The 20,871-nt window shown below is 45.7% G+C and overlaps 1 protein-coding gene across 2 annotated transcripts; it reads left to right on the top strand.

Moving 5' to 3' along the window:
- The first annotated feature begins 2,432 nt into the window (after positions 1-2,432).
- CNPY3 (canopy FGF signaling regulator 3) lies at positions 2,433-20,664 on the top strand. 2 transcript variants are annotated; one of them, XR_014786949.1, is made up of 7 exons: positions 2,433-2,632; positions 7,962-8,085; positions 10,568-10,664; positions 11,559-11,681; positions 13,430-13,547; positions 14,798-15,205; positions 15,689-15,866. XR_014786949.1 is itself a non-coding variant. In XM_084829072.1 (6 exons), exons 1-6 carry the CDS (start codon positions 2,512-2,514, stop codon positions 15,040-15,042), a joined length of 828 nt encoding a protein of 275 aa, XP_084685198.1. In that variant the 5' UTR covers positions 2,433-2,511; the 3' UTR covers positions 15,043-20,664. The 2 variants fall into 2 exon arrangements, 1 of the variants encoding a protein (XP_084685198.1); XM_084829072.1 differs by having other exon boundaries at positions 14,798-20,664.
- The last annotated feature ends 207 nt before the right edge of the window (positions 20,665-20,871 follow it).

Genomic DNA, 20,871 nt, shown 5'->3' with positions numbered 1-20,871 from the left:
AGTTGCTTCCGACTCTTCGTGACTTCATGGACCAGCCCACGCCAGAGCTTCCTGTCGGCGGTCGCCACCCCCAGCTCCCCCAAGGTCGAGTCCGTCACCTCCAGAATATCATCCATCCACCTTGCCCTTGGTCAGCCCCTCTTCCTTTTGCCTTCCACTTTCCCTAGCATCAGCATCTTCTCCAGGGTATCCTGTCTTCTCATTATGTGGCCAAAGTACTTCAGTTTTGCCTAAATGAAATATTCTCAGGATAACTTCTAGTGGCAATTCAGAAGGGAAGATGTCATTTTGCCACTCTAGTGCCCTCCCATAGGCTGAAAAATCCAAGTTAGTTACACAGAAATTAGACAGGCACCAACCCTTCTGGGTTTTCAGTACCTACTGAAAACAATTTTTCCAGCATGCATTCCTGGGAATCTTGTCCTCTGATACAGTAGTAATATACAGTATTTAACTATGATATTATACTGTATTGTTTTGTACATTCCTTAGAAGTTTATTTTAAAGTGATGCATAAATTGTTGTTTATTCGCTCAGTCGCTTCTCACTCTTCGTGACTTCATGGACCAGCCCACGCCAGAGCTTCCTGTCGGCGGTCGCCACCCCCAGCTCCCCCAAGGTCGAGTCCGTCACCTCCAGAATAGCATCCCTCCATCTTGCCCTTGGTCAGACCCTCTTCCTTTTGCCTTCCACTTTCCCTAGCATCAGCATCTTCTCCAGGGTATCCTGTCTTCTCATTATGTGGCCAAAGTACTTCAGTTTTGCCTTTAATATCATTCCCTCAAGTGAGCAGTCTGGCTTTATTTCCTGGAGTATGGACTGGTTTGATCTTCGTGCAGTCCAAGGCGCTCAGAATTTTCCTCCAGCACCACAGTTCAAAATGAAATACCATACACATATATAAATTAGCCCAATGACACGTTCACCTGATACATGGAAACATCAAAAAGAGACTTGTGGCACCTTAAAAACAAAGGGCCAAATTATCTGGGATGTTAATTGTGTAAATGCATATTAAAATAGCTGTGTGGGATGATCAGGACTGTTGGGGCAGGGAGGGGGAAGTTTAATCCTTCCCTACTTGCAGCAGCCCTGATGAAAACTGTCCCCTGAAGCTGCTATTTACATTGGGGGGGACCTCCATGGGTATAAAACCATTTATTGTAGCATAAACTTTCATGGACCGCAGCTTACAATAAACCTGTGAGTCAGATTTCACAAGACTCTTTGCTGTAACATAAGGCTGCAGTCCTAAACATACTTACCTGGAAGCAAATCCCACAGAACTCAGTGGGACTTACTACTTAACAGCACTTGAAGCGGGCCAGGATGCCATCCTACAGGCAGAGGTTGCTGCCTCAAGCAGCTGATTTAGGGTGTTGTGAAAGGACAGCAAATAGTTACTGAGTTTGTTATTTTTAGGGAGGAGGAGAGCTTGCCTTAGGTTGGGTAGGCTGCACCTTTAATGGGAACGCTGTTTGCTGCTCCAGCTCAGGCAGCAAAATGTCTGGAGCTAACATTATTAACTGTAACTGGGAATTATCAGAGTTGCAGTCGAGCACAACTAGAGGTCACCATGTTGGGTAAGGCAGATCACTTGGGTATGGTAACTTAACCATCTCACTCCATTTTTGCTCCCACTTTGGGCACTGCTCCTGAATAGACAAGCAGAAGGTGTGCACTGTAATAATATTTAATACTATTACATGTGCACTGGAATAATATTTCATATAAATATATTTTACATTATATAATACTTATAACATATGTAATGAACACTATAATAATTTATATTATACATTACATTACAGTACTTTTATTTAATACATTTCTAAACCACCTTATAGCCAAAGCTCTCTCGCTGGTTCACAATAATTAAAGCCATAAAATACAACATAAGATGCAATATAAAAGTTTAAACTACAGTATAAAATAAGACTAAAAACCAAAATAAACCCTAGCAGCAATGCAAATATCTTAAATATAAGATATTTTATATTAAAATTTATATTTAAAACAAAAACGGAAAGAGTGAAACGCCTCTGGAACTGGATAAACGGACGACCTAAGCCCGTTGCGGAGACCTGCACTCGACCACTCTGTACAGCTCTCACGGAGTCTATCGAGGAGACAGGAATTCTGCCCGTAATTTGTGAATGCCCTTTTGTATTGAATGAGGTGAGCACGCCAGGCCGGACCACCAATCACAGGACAGCGTGAGCAGCATTCCAATTGGTTGAGATGGGGGGGGGAAATAGCTTTCCGCGCTTCTGATTGGAGAGTCTGGAGACTTTGTGATTTTCTGATTGGCCGACAACTGAAGGGACCGGAGCCTCTTGCGTACCCGTTGGTCTGAGCGTGACACGCTCCTGGCTGAGATAGGCCGGCACGTCTGGTTGTCATAGTTACCCTGGGAGGGAGGGGAGGTTCCCGGAAGCGCAAGGCGGGAGGCGGTGCGGGCGAGCGCGCGTCGGGGGTCTAGCGGCGTGGCAGCCTCCGGCGGGGCCCCCGATGGCTTCCTGGGGTCCCCTCGTTGCGCTCTGGCTGGCCCTGCTGCTCGCCCCGGACTCTGGGCTGGCCGGTGCCGTCGCCGAGGACGGCGATTGGGTCAAGCTGCCCAGCAAATGCGAAGGTGAGAGCGGGGCCGGCGGAGTGCGGGGCGCTGGGGGGGACCCTGGGCGGGATGGGTGGAAAGCGGCGGCAGCCTGACCTGGGCGCCGAGGTCTGTTGCCTCAGGATGTGCTGGTGGTCGCTAGCTTAAAATAAAGAATTAGCCAAGGAGATGGCTGCCAGCCGCGTTCCTGTTGTTTTATTTGTTATGAGTATTTTTGTGTGGAGTAGTGGTTAGAGTGTTGGGCTGGGACTGAGGAGACCCGGGTTCAAGTCTCCCCTCGGCTATGAAGCTCACTGCGTGACTTTGGGCCAGTCACTGATTCTCAGCGTAACCTACCTCGCAGGATTGTTGTGAGGATAAAATTGAGAGGCGGAGGATCGTGTACACTGCCTTGGCTTCCTCGCAAGAGGAGAAAAGGTGGACAATAGCTGTAATAATAAAATGTTTCTAGGGTGTCTTACAAAGATACGATGATATTCCAAAATCCCCATCGTGTAATACCATTATTAGGCCAACTTAAAGATCGCCTAAAACGTGCAAGGCTTTAGATCTCTTCATCAGGCAAGATGCTACAAAAAGCAGGGTGGTGTTGGTGGGAGATAGGAGCGGGGCCGGGGGAGGCTGACAGGATCTTGTTTTTTGCACATTGTTTGGATGCCCCATAAAATTCTGTGAACAGGGCAGGATGGTGGTGCAATAAAAGCCATGTTTGGAAGCACCCTTAATCTGGTGAGAGATTGCTTTTTTAAAAATGTACATCACTTTTATGGTGCTTTGTAACAAATGTTTCCTGGCACAGCGCGCTGTGTGCGGATGGCTGTTCACAAATTGGATATCTTCTTGAACAAGGCAGGAGCACGTATCGTGTAAGGGTTTCGTAATACTTTAAAAAGACTGAAAAAGGGGATCTGAAAAACAAGCTGACACTAAAAATGGAGCTAGATGAATAAATGAAATAAGAAAAGAGGAACAGAGAGGAATGTCAACCAGTAGCTGTAACGGAGCTTTACTGAAGTGAAAATCCATGTGGTGTGTGTAGATTGGACTTAGGTTGGGTGGGCGTGCATTCAGTGAAACCCACTGTGTGAGCTTATTCGGAGCAGTACATAGACCACATTTGTCACCCTGAGCTCTGTGGAGGAAACATGAGATTAAGATTCCTAGCTAAAAGAAATTCCCAATGATTTTTCCCCAGCCCTTCTTAGGTCACAATCCTATGCATGTTTAGACAGGAAAAAGTCTTACAACGTATAGCTGGAGAATGCTGGGAATTGTACAACTTTTTTCTGTCTAAACATGCATAAAATTGTGCCCTTAATGTATAGAATCACTTACAATTGCCATTCATCTTTGTTATATCCTTGTTAGCTCTTTTCCAAACCAAGAAGCCTTCTGTTCAGGTTAGGCTGGATCCCACATTATCTTTCCCAGAGACATCACTATATGTTTTTGGAAACATTTTTTTGTTTTGTTTTAGTAATTACTGTGACACTTTTATTGTTTCCAAACAATAAAAGTGTTGCTAGGGTCTTAAAAGATCTGGGGCACAGGCCCATAACACAAATTTGCATACACACACACATACATATACGAGTCTAAGTGCACGTCTAATATCTATATCTATATATATTTGTGTGTGTGTGGTGTGTGCGTGCAGTGTGCTTGCGTGTGTGTATAGATTACATACATATATACATACATACGAAGTGTGCACTGACCTCCCACCCCACTTCAACCCAGACCCAGGTTCAGCATTTTGGAAAACATCCCACTTTTGCTCTGGCCAATTTGTAGTTGGGCCACTTCAGCTCAGCACCAAACCCGAGTCAAGGTTTGGAAAAATGAGTCTTTATGCTTCCTGTTGACTACCATGGGAAATTAGAAAAAAAAATTAATTTTTTTCTCTTGGTCAGAACTGGATAATTTCAGGCATAGTAGCCCCCTAGAAGAGGATTACACCTGCCCAATGTCAGAAAAATAGGTGCACTGTTTATATTTTGATTTTCTTCTAAAGGGAACTGCCAATAACGTTTTAATTCCTTGGAAGAATTGGATAAAAAATTCAGGATTCATTGTCCCATCAGAGGAGATCATGTCTGCCAGTTTTCAGATTACTAGCCACAAGGGTTTTTGTGCAAGGGGGGCCTTGACATTTTGAGGTCTCCAAAAAAAGACATACTTGTCTCCCTATGTTCCTTGTGGATCATTTACAGACGGCCTACAGTTGTCCCTAAGTAAGAAACCAGCAAAGTTTCAGAAGGATAGGTGCAGCAGTTCATGTGGAAGGGGAGTTCTCCAGTTTGGGGGAGAGAATGATTTGCTTTCCCTTCCATTCACTCCTTCCCCAATAGTTTTTGGGTAAATGCACAGGTCATTAGAGGTGTCCCCCAGGCAAGAAACCTGCAAAGTTTCTGAAGGATATACATGCATTCTAATTTAGAATTACTAGAATTTATTTACATTTCACCAATATTAGCAGCAGGGGAACATGGGTGGGAAGGTGCTACTGCACTCATGTCCTACTTGTGGGTTTCCAGTGGGCATCTGGTTGGCCACTGTGTGAACAGAATGCTGGACTAGATGGACCTTGGTCTGATGCAGCCTGGCTCTTCTTATGTTCTTAGAGTGTGCCTCTGAGCATGTGCAGAATGTTTTTCTTTCATCCACTGAGCACTTACATTCTCCCCCTACCAATTCTATTCCCCTCCATGCAACCATCCCTCCTCATCCTAGCATCCTTCAGCAACTTTTCATAAAAACAGATGTCTTGTTTTGTGCAACTCCTCTCTACCTCCCCCTTGTTATGCACAAACTCTCATTGTATCTTCCTCCCCATAACTTAATTTGTGCCAAGACTTCACCAGGATTCAGCCAATAAGTATGTTTTCAAAACTAGGGCTAAGTTATGGAGAAACTCTGAGCATGCACTAAGTGCCTTTCCCTCACCACTGAAGCTAGAGTTCATGCAAAAAAAAACCCCCAAACCCACAAATGACAAAACATGCATAGGACTGAGCTGAAAGGGTAATCAATTCATTAGACAGAATTGGGTAGGCACTGTATTAAGCCTGCAGTACCATGCTCACAACTCAGGACTTATTTCTGAGTAAACATGCAGAACATCAAGGTGCAAACCTCCCTGCAAAAAGTAACAAAAGTGTTGGAATCCTATGCACACTTTCCTGAGGGTAAGCCTCATTAAACATAATGGGGCTTCTGACGAGGCACACATAGGCTTGTATAAATGAGCAGCATTTATCTCCCCTCCACTTAAAAAACAACCCCAAAACTCATATTTTTTATTAAAGCTTTCTGTTCATAGGAACATAGGAAGCTGCCTTATGCTGATTCAGACCCTGGGTCCATCTAGTCCAGTACTTTTGACACTGACTGGCAGCAGTGGCTCTCCAGGGTTTCAGGCAGGATTCTTTCCTAGCCCTACCTGGAGATGCTGGAGATTGAACCTGGGACCTTCTGCATGCCAAGCATGTGCTCCACCACTGAGCTACAGCCCTTCCTGTTGCAACTGACAAACAAAACAGCCACAGATTTGTTTCTCTGCAACTGTGTGAACCCACTCTTCTCAAAGGCTTGAGTGAGGAGAGGAGAAAAACCAGCCCTCTTGTCTGTTTGTGTAAAGTCAAATACAGTTCAGAATTTCTTTTGCCCGCCAAAGAGAATTCTCTTTAAGAATTCCCCAATATATGCTCTGGGTGGAATAAAGAAGAGAAAGAAAGAACAGGATAGGGGAGGGGAGGGGAGGGGAGGGAAGAAGAAAAGAAGAATGGTGATTGGAAATGTGCACAGGGGTGGGGGGTAGAGAGAATTCCCTAAGCCAAGTGGCTCCTTTCAGAGAGGTAGTACTTCAGAGGAATTTAGGAGGCTGTGGAGGGTTTGTAAGGATTGCATGTACTTAAATGAACTTTATGAGGTGAGGTGGCTGAGGGGTTTTTCTAGCTTTTTTAAAACTGTAGAACCTATTTAAAAGCCCCAGCAGTTTCTCGATCATGACGCCACATAGTCCTAACTCTCCCTTTGGGATTATTTGAGTCCTACAGCTATTTAGGAGGAAAAGTGGAGGGAGAGAAAGAAATTTGTGGAGACTGATTGGACCCTTTGCTGTACTGAAGCTACTAAACTTCTGCAGAAGCCAAAGGTTCCAGTTTGGGGCAGTAAAATCAGATGCTGTGTGAAATACTAGTATTTCACATGGAGCTCTTTCTTCCCTTCCTTCTCCCTCTTCAAAATTTCATTGCAGGCAAGCTCACAACGGTGGGCATGTAAGAGCAGAAAGGAAAAGTAGGGGGAGAGAGGCTTTTTTCACCTCAAAAAAACCCTGCACCAGAGATTAGGGATAGTGACCTCTTAATGGTCACCTTAAACACCTTCTGATTAGGATCCCTAATCCCCTGGGTGACTTGACAGTTTTTACTTTTTGTTTTAGACTTTGAGAAAAGGAAAATTTACACTTGGCTAGTACAAAAGCCACTTGACCTAACTGTCTGAAATTTGGTAGGTTCAGTCAGCTCCATAGGGCCTGCTAGGTCTCCAAATTCCATGAATTTATGTGGAAGGACAAAAAAGTTATAGATCTTTACTTTGACAGATTTTCTTGGAAAAAGCAAATTTAATCTGTGGCTAGCACAAAAGCCACTAGACCTAACTGTCTGAACTTTGGCAGGCTAAGTCATCTCCATGGGGGCTTCCAGGTCCCCAAATTCCATGCACATATGTGGAAGTGCAAAAAATATATATCTCTTTGCTTTGACACATTTTCTTGAAAATAGCAAACTTTACCTGTGACTAGCTCAAAAGTCACTGGACATAACTGCCTGAAATTTGGCAGGTTCCATCAGCTCCACGGGGGCTGCCAGATTTCCAAATTCCATATGCTTATGAAGAAGAACAAAGAAATTATAGCTCTTTCTTTGACACATTTTCTTGAAAATAGCAAATGTTACCTGTGACTAGCACAAAAGCCACTGGACCTAAATGCCTGAAATTTGGCAGATTCAATCAGTTCCATGGGGGCTACCAAACCTCCAAATTTCATGTATTTATCTTACAAACTAAAAAAGTTATGGCTGTTTTTGTTTTCCAATGCAAGTCAATGGGAAATGTTTTTTAAAAATGGCAAATAGGACAGCTCAAAAGATCTGGGGCCCAGCTTGAAAGATCCGGGGCCCATGCCTAGGTGCCTCCCCTAACGACGCCCCTGTTTCCAAATATACGCCAGCCTTTGGTGCAACGTAGCTTGCACTTTAAAAACCCCAATCTACCTACCTTCTGATTAGCAATTCAGATTTATCAGTACTTACTAACTATTCTGAGTTTGGTCTGTTTTTAGTGTGCAAGTATGTGGCTTTGGAATTAAAATCCTCCTTCGATGAAACTGGCAAGACCAAGGAGGTGATTGACACGAAGTATGGCTTTTTGGATGGCAAGGGGTCCAAAATCAAGTACACAAAATCGTAAGTGAACAAGTGATAGACCCTTGGAGGTCACCATTTTTTATCTTGCACATTATTGCGGTATCCAAGTGAGTAGGTAATTCCAGAGAAGTGATATTACCTGAATCTTTATAGTATGTCAGGTTAGAAACCCCATTCCTTATACCATTCCTCAACCACCTGGTGCCCTCCAGATGTTTTGGACTACAACCCCCAGCATTCCTGACCATTGGCTGTGTTGGCTGGGACTGATGGCAATTGCAGTCCAACACATCTGGAGGACACCGTTGTGGGGAAGGTGCCCTGTACGAACACTCCCAAAAGCTGCCTGCCACCTGTTCCTGCTGCAAGGGAAAGGTTTCTTATTTATTCTTAGTATTTATACCCCACCATTTGACTTTAAAAGCCCTCAAGTCAGCTTACAAAACAGAAATCACATAAAACGTCGATCTGTGCTGCTTCAGTCAGCAACTGGTAGGAGAGGAGCCAAGTGGCAGGTCCCAGGCAGGCCAACAGAGGGGGCCTTGCTGACTCTCCTCTCCCTTTGATGCAGATGGAGGGGGCCTTGCTGACTCACCTCTCCCTTTGATGCGAACATCTCTCTCTGATGAAGCCAAGTAGAATCCATCTTGTTTCTTCCTTCTGTTCAACGTGTTTCATCAGTTACAAGCCTTCTCCTCGTTAATCTTCCAGCGTCCATCTACCATATGGAAAGAGGCTCCATCTCAGGAGATTCAATTTGTCACTGGGCATCTCATTCCTCATATATTTCAGCTCTTCATTGGGCAGCATACACTCGGCAGGACCCCCAACATGCAGGCAAAATAACAGTGAAATTTGGTTGAGGTTGGCACATCTCTAAATCTCATTGTTAAATAATTTAGGTCCTATACTTAGGTGTGCCTAGCTCTTACTGGAAGTAGAGTGGTGTTTCCTCATGGTTACAGTGGGTCTTAGAGAAGCTAGTATTTTCAAATTAAAGCAAGTTTTCTCAACCTTTTTTCCTAAAAGCTTTTTTCTAGGGAAGCACAGCTTTCCCCACTGACTGTTGTTTGCAATAAATTTTGTTCATACAATCAGTGTGAATCTGTTAACTGAATGCAAGTTATAATAAGTCAGTATCTGGCCTGCATTTCCTGATAGTTTTCTAGTCCTCGATACCAAACAAGATGTTGGCTGTGCCTGATCATTCACAAATCCATTTTGAGCTTGATTTTTGATGTGGTGGAATCAACCTGGCTTAGCTTTGCTATGCAGTGGGGCTGTTCTGTCAAATTTCCAAGTGGCAGACCAGCAGAATCCTCATTGGAGATGTGTGGTCGCATCTCAGGTGTGTGTGTGGTCACATCTCAGTAGGGAGGGGACATAACTCAGTCGTAGAACATCTGGTTTGCATGCAGAAGGTCCCTGGTTTAATCCCTGGTAGGGTTAGGAAAGAATCCTCCCTGAAACCCTGGGGAGCCACTGCCAGTCAGTGTGGACAACACTGGACTAGGTAGACCGGTGGTCTGACGTAATATAAAGCAGCTGTATGTTGCACCATGTGGCAAAGCCAGGTTGATGTTGTCACTTCAGAAACGGGGCTGAAGATGGTAACATGACTCATCCCTGAGATACAGTTTAGATGACATTGGCTGTCTAAACTATCTTGCAATTGACACTGTAGAGAGAAGACTTTTGAAACCTCTGTGGTAAAGCTACATTCCAGATCCATTATCCCAGCCTTTTGGGTCAGTTGGGCACATTTGGATTTTGAGAGTGTGCCATGGGCAGTCTAACAAAATAGCTGCCATGGTGGGTGTGGCCAGTCAGAAAACACCCATTTCCCAGAAGACAAACTAGTGAGACTAAAAGAAAAGTAACTTGCTCAAGAACTTATGTACAATGCCGGAGGGTCTAGGAGCCCGGTGGGTGCCAAGAGAGCCCATAGGCACAATGTTGGAGACCCCAGCATTAGATCTTACTAGCAAAGTGCTAAGATGTGTAAGGCAAAGTCTCATAGCATTGATGGAGAGAAATCTCGGAAGCAACCAATGGATGAATCGACCCCCCTGTTGGGCCCGTTCTGCTTATGAATCATTGGGAGTAAGTGAATTTGGCCTCTGGTTTCCAGAGTGCATAAAAGAACTGACACTAGATCTCAGGGACCATATCCAAAGGCCCTCTGTCACTTGTGTATCATACTTACATGCCAGACTGCCGTGTCTGGTTATAAATACAAATCAAGCAGTCAGAAGCATTAGGAACTTAAAGAAGAGCTTTAGCTTAAAGCTAAAGCTAAACAAGGTTTTTTTGTGCAGTGGGGAGAAGAAGGGGGACTGTGGCCCACATTTATACTGGGTCCAGAGAAATTGTGCCTGGGCACTAATTAAGGTAGTAATGGGAATGTGAGTTATGAGCAATGCCAATAAATTTTCTTTTCAAACTGATATTTCCTAGTTGTATTACTGGACATGCTTACAGCGACGTCTTTCCACTCTCCTCCACCCTTTTCTGTCTGCAGGGACATTCGTCTAATTGAAGTGACTGAAAACATCTGCAAGAGGCTTTTGGAGTACAACCTGCACAAAGAGAGATCAGGAAGCAACAGATTTGCAAAGGTTTGTGATGTCTCGGCATTATTCTGTTTCTAGAGTTTATCATGCTGCTTTCTGCGAGTTTTAGTTTTGGAACTGAGCACTTGGCTGATGGCTTGGAAACAGATTGCCCACCTAAAGGAGTTGATTTGCTTTGTTAAGGAGACATTTGTTGCGTGGATGTTTGATCTGTATCCGTTGGCCCGATGCATGGAGAGTGTCATGAACAATGAGCTGGATGTGTTAGATCTTGCCACAGCAAGAACAAAAATCCCTGCTGAAGGACGCTCTGCAGTGAATGAGATGTAGAAACATTCAGTTGGGATTTTGAAATAATCTCATGTACACTCCTTGGGCAGTCCAAACTAAGGGATGCATCCCAAGTCCCTTAATTGGTGGATGTTCTTACATTAGATTTGTATGTCTAGAAAGGAACTCCTACACTGATTCTCATATAACCAGGACTGCAGTGGACCACATGTAGAGGCCAGGTTGAAGAAGGTGTGGTACACCATACAGCAGGTAGAGGATTCAAGCAAGTTGGCTGAACTGCATTCTACTGGTGGTGGGGAGGGCACAGATGTGAAGCATGTTTGGCAGTCCAGCCCTTCATGGACCCAAATATGGCAGTCAGTTTTAACCTAGCATGTCCACCATTGAATTCAGAGGGATGCAGATTCTTTGCAGCAAAATTTTTACTTCTAGAACCACTATCTCTCTGCAGTCTTGAAGGAAAGGAAAATTATGTGGGATGGTGATCCATCCGTTCTTAGGAAAGATTGAGGTCTCCTCTTTCTAAGAGACCGTAATGAATTTAGTGTAGATGAATGCAGAATGAGCAACCCTTGCTCTTCATTTCCTTTGTTTGTGCTGCTCTTCCCAAATGTACCCCTTGCCTGAAATCTCTCATTCCTTTAGGGCATGTCTGAGACATTTGAAACTCTACATAACTTGGTGCACAAAGGCGTCAAAGTGGTGATGGACATCCCGTATGAGCTCTGGAACGAAACGTCTGCAGAAGTGGCTGATCTTAAGAAGCAGGTATGGAGCTGGGATTAACTTCAGGGCTTGAGCATTGAAAGCCAGGATGGATGGTGCTACAGCAGTTCCAAGGTATGGAAGGCCCTGGTTGATCTGTTCGCCCAGCACATGAATTTTGTTATATGGGTCAGTTGTTGTGGCCCCAGATGCACAGTTCTTGCTGTTGGGTCTCCTGTTCAAAAGGTGTGCCCTTCATAAGCTAGTCCAGCCTTCCCCAGCCTGGTGCCTTCCAGATGTTTTGGACTACAATTCCCAGCATTCCTGGCCATTGGCCATGCTAGCTGGGGTTGATGGGCATTATATTATAGGAGGGCACCAGGTTGGAGGAGGGGCCGGAGCAACTGGCCCATCAACCAGATTCATGTGCTGTGATCTGAAGGCACATGATACAGCAACCTTGCTAAAGCAGAGCACTCTGGGTCTGGTCAGTGCCTGGATGGAAGACACACACCCCCAACCCCGGAATCCTACGTACACTGCCTTGAATTCCAGCTTGAAAGAAAGGTAGGATCCAAATTTAATAAATAGGTGCTGCTTCATTGCTGCCACCACCAAGCAAGGGTTTGTGTGCAGCGGTCCTTTCCTTCCTCCAGTGTAATACCTTCCCATTCTTTGCCTCCCTCATAGCTGCCTGCTCTGTATTACTAGTGCAGATCCTATGTCACCATGGGGACTAGTAGTTTGGGAATGATTGGATAAAAATATGTTTGCCCATTTTCCTTGGGACTGGAACAACTTTACACCTTTAAAAACCCGGCAAAGGTGAAAACAAAAGAAAATGTTCTTTTAAAAAAGATTGTTTACCATTTCTTGAAGTTTGAGTTCGAAAACATGTGATGTAAGACTTTTCTCTTCACCTTCTGGTGTCCTTTCAGCCTTTCTCTTCTGCTTCTCTTCCTCCTACTTTAGTTGTCACCAACTGACTTTTCTTCAGCCCCTTTCCCAACGTTCTGGGCCGGTCCTTTCATTGGCCCAGCACTCTTAAGACCTCACAGGAGTAAGCATTATTACACGTGCATACATACACTGTGTAACATGTTACCTTACATGCACAATGTGGGACTTATGCATTAACCTGCCATTTGCCTCATTCCTTTCCCTTCCCAAGCTTCCCAAAGCTTGAGCTTTGAACTTTTTCGAAGTTTCAACTTTTTCTGCATGTCTACTCTGCTCAAGCTTCAGCTTGAAAAATAATGAGCAAAATCAGTCTGGCAGATCTCTAGTAATAAGCCTTACACTACCATATTATTTTATAAGATTCCCAGTGTAAAATTCTATGCCGCCGAGTCGAATTCTGCAACCTGAATACATTATGTAAATCAAACATGCTTGTATCCATTTGCTTTATCTGACATAACTTACCCTGCTTCTCCCAGTTTGAGTGAGGGACAATGCACTATGCCAGGCGCTTTTTCAGTTTGTTTAAAATATTGATACCCTTCCTTTCCATCCTTGAGTATCCCCAAGACAGCTGAACAACAATGCAACATAATATAGTTGAAAATACAATAAAACTTTGAGGCTGCTCGGCGAATTCATAGCAGAGGGGAAATTCCCATTGCGTGAGCAGGCGTCTGCTTGCACACCATTGTATTTCACCCACCCAGGCCTACCAACATGGTTGGAAATACCATGAGCGGGATGTGGTGTGAGGGTTGCTGGGAGGCATTAATGTTACCTGTGCCCTTCCCTGGAGTTTGCAGCTTTCCTTGAAGAGGATTTCTTGCTTCTCTCTCTTCGCCTGCTAGTGTGAAGTAATGGTGGAGGAATTTGAAGATGTGATTGAAGACTGGTATCGAAACCATCAAGAAGAAGACATTTCCCAGTTCCTCTGTGCAAACCATGTCTTGAAAGGAAAGGACACCAGTGAGTTTTTCTTTCAGGGGAGTGACAGACCTGGTGGTTGGGATCCAGAGATGTGTGTACAGCAGGACCACCTAAGCCAGGGGCATGGGAACCTCTTTTCTGTTGCAGGCCGCATTCCCTCCAGGGTAATCTGTCAGGGGCCACATGCTAGCAGTGGGTGGGGCCAGAGCCCAGTGTGGGTGGGGCAATCCTTCTATTCTCTTTCTGACAGCCCTTTCTCTCTCCTTCCTCACTCCCCATGGGCTAAGGATGGAGAGACAGCTGACTCTTCCCAAAGGTCCAAATGGATCACTTGCCGAGGGCTTTTGAAATTAGCCTGAGGGCCACATGTGTGAATCCTGAGATGTGCGGGGGTTGAGGGAAGAGTGAGTGTGTGTTGCGAGTGCATGTATGCACATCCATGTGTATGGCCCCCAACCTGCTACCCGGCACTGCATGCAGCCCTCCAAAATGTTGTCCACCCCTGCTTTAGCATAACTAGCCAGGGCCCACCCTAACTTCCACCCCTGAGCCTGATGGAATGGCTGCTCTGGGTGACCGCTGAACGAGAAGAAGAGCCAAAGACAGCTGGTGTCTCAGCGGAGCTGATGGAATAGCCCTCCTTCCCCTGCTCTGCTGGAGCTGGATGGAGTGGCTGCTGAAGATGAACGAGATGAGGCTAATAAAGCCCTCTAGCAGATTACAATGGCTTTAAAGAATCAGCCAAACATGGAGACCATGGTTTTTATTAATTGGCCTGATTAAAACCCTTTGGAGTGAGTGAAACGTGCCCCCTCCTTAATTCACCAGGCAGCAGGTTACCCAGTGGAGGCTGGTGGCTCTCCGATGCCAGTGGCTGTTGAATCTGCTCCAGGTTTCGGTCAGAACTCTGAAGGAGCTATCCAAGATGCTTGGATAGCTCCTTTAGAGTTCTGACTGAAACCCGGAGTGTGTTCAATGCCCCGCTGACGTCGGAGCAACCAGCCTCCACTGGTCCTATCTATGAACCAGTAAGCTAAACTGAATAGAAACGCTGGTTTACTAAATTTGGGAATGAAGTGAGAATAGTAAAGTGGGCATAGAGTGGGAAATGGGGGCTTGGCAGTATTTATTTTATTTAAACAAAATATTTTTAGGCCACCTTTAAGGCTAAAACTCGCTCAGGGTATCGCACAAGGTAAAAACCATGCAAAACAGAGCCAATAAAATTCAGTAACTGGGTCGTCATGGCAATATCTTGCAGTCCATTTTCCTCCTTCTCATCTCTCCAGGCTGCCTGACTGAGAAATGGAGTGGCAAGAAAGGGGATCTGGCAAGTTCAGGGCAGAAGAAGACTAAGAAAAAGGAGGGCAAAACCAAGAAGGCCTCCAAAAGCAAGGAGAGCCACAAGGACGAAGCAGAGCAAGAAAGAGAGAACATGAAGCTAAGTACCGAAGAGGCACCCAGTCGAGCGGAGGAGGAGGAGGAGGGTGTCCAGAAGGTGGCTCCGCTTTTGCACAGCGCAGATGAGCTGTAGGCTCTTGGAAGACATGTGCACACCGCCCACTCTTCCCTCGTGCGGACTCGCGAGCTTGTCTTCAGGCCACAGATAATTGCTTTTCCCGTTGGGAGTTGCAAGATGGAGTTTCTGACATTCTTCGGGACTGATGCAGATCTGCTCCTGATGGGCAACACTCATGGTACTTGACCTTGAGCCAGCCAGTGTTACTGTACCTCCTCTCAGGTGCAGGGTGGGCAGAACCCCACTAGCCGCAGGTGAATTTGGAGGGACCAGGTTTAGGCAGAGGGAGTGTGCGAGGTGCTTCCTAGTCAGCCTGGCTCACCTCCCCCCACCCCTTCTGCAGCTTTGATCTGCCAAACGCAACCGGGGTGGCGGGGGCAGAAGTCAGGGGAAAGTGGAAGAGAACAAGGCCTGAACCTGTGGGAGCTCACCTTTCCAACCCATGAGAACAGGGTTCGGTGGTAGCCAAGTTCACTCTCTAATTAGCCTTGCCGGCTCTGACTCATTACACTCTGTAAAGTAAACTTCTTGGAAGGTGGGTTCAGTCCTGCTCTTCCTTGTATCATGAAATCATTGCGTTTGCTTGGAGGAGATGAGGAGGAAGATTCTACCAGTATAATTAAGGGCACTGTGCTTTTGCTGTGACATTTCTTCTTTTTAGTGCTCTTCTCACCTTTGATGGATCGATTCCTGTAGCAGCTCCAGTCAGGAGAGTGTGTGCAGATGTCTGTGATGTTCCTGCCTCCCATTCACCTGCCCTCTGTTGCTGCTGTGAACATGCTTCCCACTTTCCAAGGTCCTGCAAAGAGTGTAAATAAACAGGGTTTTTTTTGGCATAGATTGTACTTTCTTGTGCTGCAGCGTGCGCAATATCATCTCTGGTATTTGGGATGACGCGTTCTTGTTCGCTCTTAATGCTGTTACTTCAAAGGGTCGTGCTGCTTAGTTTTGTTGGAAGAAATCTTGATGTAAGTCAGCAGAGCCTCCCCAACTGCAATGTGATTGGCTGAGCACCGGTTTTAGAGCTCAGAACAATGCATTTGCTCCACTGAGGGGTCATTTCAAGTCCTCATGCCAACTCCCTTGCTCATTTTCAACCTTTCTCTTCCTCAAAGGTATTTGCAGACTTACTTAGAACTGTGTTATTGAATAGGCACCATTTTGCCTACCTCTGTGTCTTCTGCTTCTCACCTTCCTTCTAGAGCAACTCGGCTTCCTTGTGTCCCTGCTTCCACAGTTCTTCCGTTCACGCAAACAAGACTTTCCTCCCATTACAACTGCAAGAAAATCTTCCACTGCTCTATTTGAGTTTCTCAGGGTTCCCCTTATGACCTGGACCCCCTGAGCAACTTCTTAAGGATCTCTTGTCTCCTTAAGAGTCCCACCTTCCTCCTTTACACTTCCCCTTTCCAATAACGTGGGGCTTAGGCTGTAGGCATGGGGTGATTGGATCTTCAGACACCTGGTGTTAACACTTTGCTGATAAATTAAAGCAAACAAATTACAGCTAAAGGCATTTACAAAATAGAGCTGAGTGATACAAAAGGCATTAAGAGAAAATAAAACTTGCAGAACGGAAGTTTCTTTACCCTAGCTGTACTTAGACTTCTCCAGGCTGCTTCTTCCTGTTCCCTCTTCAGGCTCTAGTCTCCCCAACTCTCCCTACTGGTTCTCTCACTCTCTGTATATACCCTTCTCCCTCAAAACTGAAAGTATAGCTTCAAACCTGAAGAAATGAAACTTAACTGGGAAACTGAAACTTAATCAGGGAAATAAAACTACTCCTCTCAGGGATACCCCCTCCCAACAACAACAAAAAAATGCCTCTAGGCCTGACCTTTTTCCTTGCCTCTGTAGGCCTCAAACCTTCGCAGAGTTGCTTGCAGCTTTAAAAACCAAGGTGTTAATTCCTCTTGGTGCTCTCTGAACCAAAATGGGAAAAACGGCTAGGATTGGCCATTTTTAAAAAAAATAAAATAAATAAAAATCAGGAGGGATAGGGAGCCAGGTGCATAATAAGAAAGGTATCTGCTGGCACATCAGCGCCCATGGGCACCATGTTGGAGGCCCCAAGTATAGAGGGTGCCTTCTCTGTGCCTTTGACTTTGCTAGTCTGCGGGTCATTTTCCTGTATTCCTTTCCTGTGTCCTGCAGGACAAAACTAGAGCCTCACTTGCTACCACACATAACAGAAGACAAGTGAGCTAAAAGACCAGCAGATGGCTCTCTTGGAGCTTTCTAAATGGCAGTCCATTCTAGTTTCCATTTTTGCTTCTGAGCTTTTTAAAGCACAGGCCCTGTCCCCAAGCAAAGATTGGCCAGCCCTTAAAAACTAAAAGTTTGGTTAAAGTTCGTTCCATACGTTCTCTTTCTCTCTGCAAGAGGCCTTTGCCACGGTTCAGAGCGCTTTTGCTCTTATGAATTGCCTTGATTGGGGTCAGTGGGGGCTGGTGGCTGCAGGGTCAGTGGGGTGGTGAATCTGCTCCAGGTTTCAGTCATAACTCTAAAGTTTTGACTGAAACTGGGAGAAGATGCACTGCCCCACTAGCACTGGAGCCACCAGCCTCCACTGATTGGGGTTATCACCTTTAACATCATTAAGACTCTCCCAGCTCTCATTATAAAGTCATAATTTATATTATGATTTATATTATGAGATCTCATTATAATCTCTCATTATAAAGTCATAATTAAGACTCTCCCAGCTCTCCCAATGCTGCCAGCTGGGGAAACCACAGTCTTGGAGGGAATTGCGGGGGACGGGCGGCTTTAACCTCTCCCCTCCCACAATCCCATCTCAGCAGGCACGGAGGGGAGATTTACACTTTCCATCCCTGTCTGCTGAGCTGGGAGGGTGGGGAGTACATGTGGGGCCCCCGACCTGACACTGCATGTGGACTGCAGGGCAGAAAAGATTGCCCACTCTTGCCATCAGTAAATGGGCTTTCTTGTGCCCCATCTGTTGCTCAAGGGCATACAAGAGACAGGCATCTGCAGTCACATTTCTGCCTTCCTCAGTGTTCCTTCCTTGCCCATCCACCTACTTTTGCCAAGCATGGACCTCATGCAGAGGGAATGGACTGAATTTCTTGGCCCCTCAGCGCTGTTCCGTGTGTCCTTTCAAAGTGAGCTATTTAAGGATGATGGTCATTAAAATCATGTTCAATGTTCTGTTGGCATTTGTGGTGGTGGTGTGGGAGTTGTTTTACTTTCTAACTTGTTGGAGCTCTTGTTGGTGGACTTTATTATTCAGATACCCTTCCTCTCCTCAATCTTGTGTTCCTTTTGTGCCAAAGCAAGTCTCCACCAGATGTCGAGACGGTGCACCAGGCCAGGGGTGGGCCAACTTTAGGATCATGGGATCTAGTTTGCTTTTTACTAGAACCCCTTGAGGTCCACCAACCAAAGCTGGGTGTAAAAAGAAATAGTGGCTCAAGAAGGTAGACATAGAATTGCGAATAAGATGCCTCTGAGCACATGCTCAGCCCAGGAATTGGTTTTTAGTCCCAGAACTGGAGCTTGCTCACAGATCCTTTCGCACACAGATCTATTTCCCCATCCCCACCCCAATTTCCTAGCTTTCAGTAGCCTAATTTCAGAGGTGAAAACAGACTTTTTGTTGTCACCATTGTTTAAGCCAGCCTCCCCCAACCTGGTGCCTTCCAGATTTGCTGGGACCGCAACTCCCATAATTCCCAGCCAAAATGGCCATGATTTCATGATTTGAAAACATCAAAATGTGAAGGTAGTGCTCTAAACTATTGCCTTCTAAAAAATAGATAGCCATTTTACTCATGGGTGGAGATAAGTATAATGCAGATGACCAGAGCAGAGGGACAACTTCTTGCAGCACACCAAAAGTCGCTCGTGTGGTGTGGAGGACATCTGTAATGTGAAAAACAAATGGGCTACATGTCCAGCTATAGGGTCAAAAACAAATGTGCCACCACAGCCCCACAGTTCCATCTGCACAGAGGTACGTATAGGTCATCTCACAATGTCACATCTAGTTTTGCCTTCGGTTAATGCAGTTTCTTTTGCTGGCATTTCTGCACACTTAAATGCGACCCACAGGAGCCCGGCGGCAACACGCTATACTTCTCTTGGCAATGTTGATGGCGGCTGTTTTCGCTGCTGGGTCATCCTACAGGCCCCCATTTGATGGATTTGCTCACAACTCTGCTTGATGACGGGGACTTTGGAAACACAAAAGCAATTCCATCTGAATCTCACATGGATCAGTGGACTTGTCCATTATGTACTTTTTTGTCATACTCAGTTACTGGACAGTTTTCTATGGAGACATCAAGATCTTGAGACGACACTGGCCGCATTTGCATGACACAAGGGTGATTAATAGGCCACAGTGGCTTGTTAACCATTCCCATGTGTGCCGGCTCATTTCCGTTCCATTTTGCCTTTGGCCCTGCCCACTGCTGGAATGTGGCCCCTGAGAGCATCTCTGAAATTGAATTTGGCCCTTGGGTACGCCATGGCAGCCCCTGATGATGTTGTCATGGTGCACCTGGCTGCAGCTCCTGTGCCTTTTATGGCTGCAGGTTCAGAAGCGCCCACAGCATCAGCACAGAGAAGGAAGCAGCAGTTTTTGGACCATCTTGAGAGGTGTGAGAGCCCTTTCTTGGGTCTTCTTTTGTACAGCCAAGATAGAGATTGTTGTCTCGGGGTTCATGTTCTGAGAGGATAACTCCTGTCCACAGACACTGGTAACTTCCATGAGAGCTTCAGCCACATCTCCTTATGTCATTCATGGATAGTTGTGTTTTTCTGTTATTCTTCAAACACCCCCCCCCCCCCAGCAATCCTGCAGTTGTTTGCATGATAAGTTTCGGGGGGGGGGGTAAAAGCAGATGGCAGGGTTCCATGCCCTTCATTGTTCTGTGAAAAAAAGGATTTCAGCAAGTGCCACCTGCTAAGTGGGAGTAAGAAAAGCCACCTTTGCTGAAATCGCTTTGGGACAGTGATGAACGATGCAGGAACACTGTCGCTTGCCTTCTGAATGACGAGAGGGGGGTGGGCGCCCTGATCTTGGCAGGGGTTGTATATACTCCCTTCAGTCTTCCCCAGCCTGGCACCCTCCAGATGTGTCAGACTACAACCCCCATCAACACTGGCCATTGGCCATGCTAGCTCTGGCTGATGGGAGTTGTAGTCCAAAGCATCTGGACAGTGCAGGGCTGAGGAAAGCTGCTTTAGCTAGTTTCAACCATGGATGTGTAAACAGAAATAGAATGTTGAAATGAGTTCACAGGGTTGTCACCCTCCGGTTGTTCAAGAGCTGTTACATTTGTGTTCAATGTCCAATGCATTTGGAGATTCCTTACACTGAGTCTATTTGCTCATCGAGCCTGGCATTGTCTCCTCTGCCTGGCAAATGCTCTCAGGCAGCAAATCTTTTTCCATCGCCTGCTACCTGATCAATTTTAACTGGAGATGGAACCTGGGATCTGCTAAGGCTTGAGCTCTACTTCTGTCCCTCCCCGATTGCTGCCCACCACCATCACCCAGGACACCTTTCCTTCCTAGTCAGTGCTCGGTGGGTTTGTGTTGATGGCAAACTGGGATGCTTTCACAATTCTATCTAGTTCCTTTTGCAAAATAAACATCACTCTTACTTTCACCAGGATGGATTTTGTCATCTTTCCTAAAGTTGCTTCTCGTCTGTTCCTTGATTTAGTTTCACCTTGAACCCAAAGCTTTTCATTCAAATATTAAATGGAACTCCTGGTGCCAAGGGAGCAAAGGTTGATGTTGCCAAACTTGGAAGAGGTCCCTGCTGTCTAACATGGCAGGAACAGCGTGGCCAGTGACTATATCAAGGTTAAG

The sequence above is a fragment of the Heloderma suspectum genome, chromosome 1 (assembly GCF_057233095.1).
Source record: "Heloderma suspectum isolate Gila_16-S chromosome 1, 16-S_ref, whole genome shotgun sequence".
Lineage (NCBI taxonomy): Eukaryota > Metazoa > Chordata > Lepidosauria > Squamata > Helodermatidae > Heloderma > Heloderma suspectum.
This window is presented reverse-complemented; position numbering and strand designations above follow the sequence as displayed.